The sequence below is a fragment of the Apaloderma vittatum genome, unplaced genomic scaffold (genome assembly GCF_000703405.1).
Source record: "Apaloderma vittatum isolate BGI_N311 unplaced genomic scaffold, ASM70340v1 scaffold38897, whole genome shotgun sequence".
Lineage (NCBI taxonomy): Eukaryota > Metazoa > Chordata > Aves > Trogoniformes > Trogonidae > Apaloderma > Apaloderma vittatum.
This window is the reverse complement of record NW_009727442.1, coordinates 11,787-12,409: the sequence shown is the minus strand read 5'-3', so window position 1 is coordinate 12,409 and position 623 is coordinate 11,787. Positions and strand designations below refer to the sequence as shown.

The window sequence follows — 623 nt, the reverse complement described above, 5'->3', positions numbered from 1 at the left end:
CCGTGCACTGCAGGTTTAGGCGGCACCTCAGTGCAGACACATGCTCTCGTTCCCAAAAATGCGACTTTGCCTGGTTCTTTCTTTTTTTCATAAGGTCGCTCTCTTAATTTGCCACTTTCTTCCTTTTGCAGTTGGGCGGATTCGGGCAGACCCCAGGAGTCGGGTAGTCTCGGCCAGAACTCAGGAGCGATGTCGCAACAACTCCTGTACCGTGCTCTGGTGTCTGCGAAATGGCTTTCAGAAGCCATCAAGTCCCAGCAAGCTGGTCTGGCCTTGAGAATTGTGGATGCGTCTTGGTATTTGCCGAAGATGAAGCGTGACCCGAAGCGTGAATTCGACGAGCGCCATATTCCTGGTGCGGTTTTCTTCGACATCGACCAGTGTAGCGACCGTACTTCGCCTTACGATCACATGCTGCCCAAGGCCGAGGACTTTGCTGAATACGTGGGGAAGCTGGGTGTGGGGAACGATTCCCATGTTGTGGTGTACGATGGCAGCGACCAAGGCCTCTTCTCAGCGCCTCGGGTGTGGTGGATGTTCCGCGCCTTTGGACATGAAGCCGTCTCCCTTCTGGATGGTGGCCTGAAGAACTGGCAGCGAGAGGGGGATGCGCTGACCTCTGG

The 623-nt window shown here is 55.4% G+C and overlaps 1 protein-coding gene across 1 annotated transcript in view; it reads left to right on the top strand.

Annotated features, from left to right (window-relative positions):
- Positions 1–135: 135 nt before the first annotated feature.
- MPST (mercaptopyruvate sulfurtransferase) overlaps positions 136–623 on the top strand; it is a 1,961-nt gene continuing 1,473 nt past the window's right edge. The window contains exon 1 of the mRNA XM_009873667.1: positions 136–621. Coding sequence (XP_009871969.1) covers positions 190–621 — 432 coding nt within the window. The 5' untranslated portion in view covers positions 136–189. The remainder of the gene's footprint in view (positions 622–623) is intronic.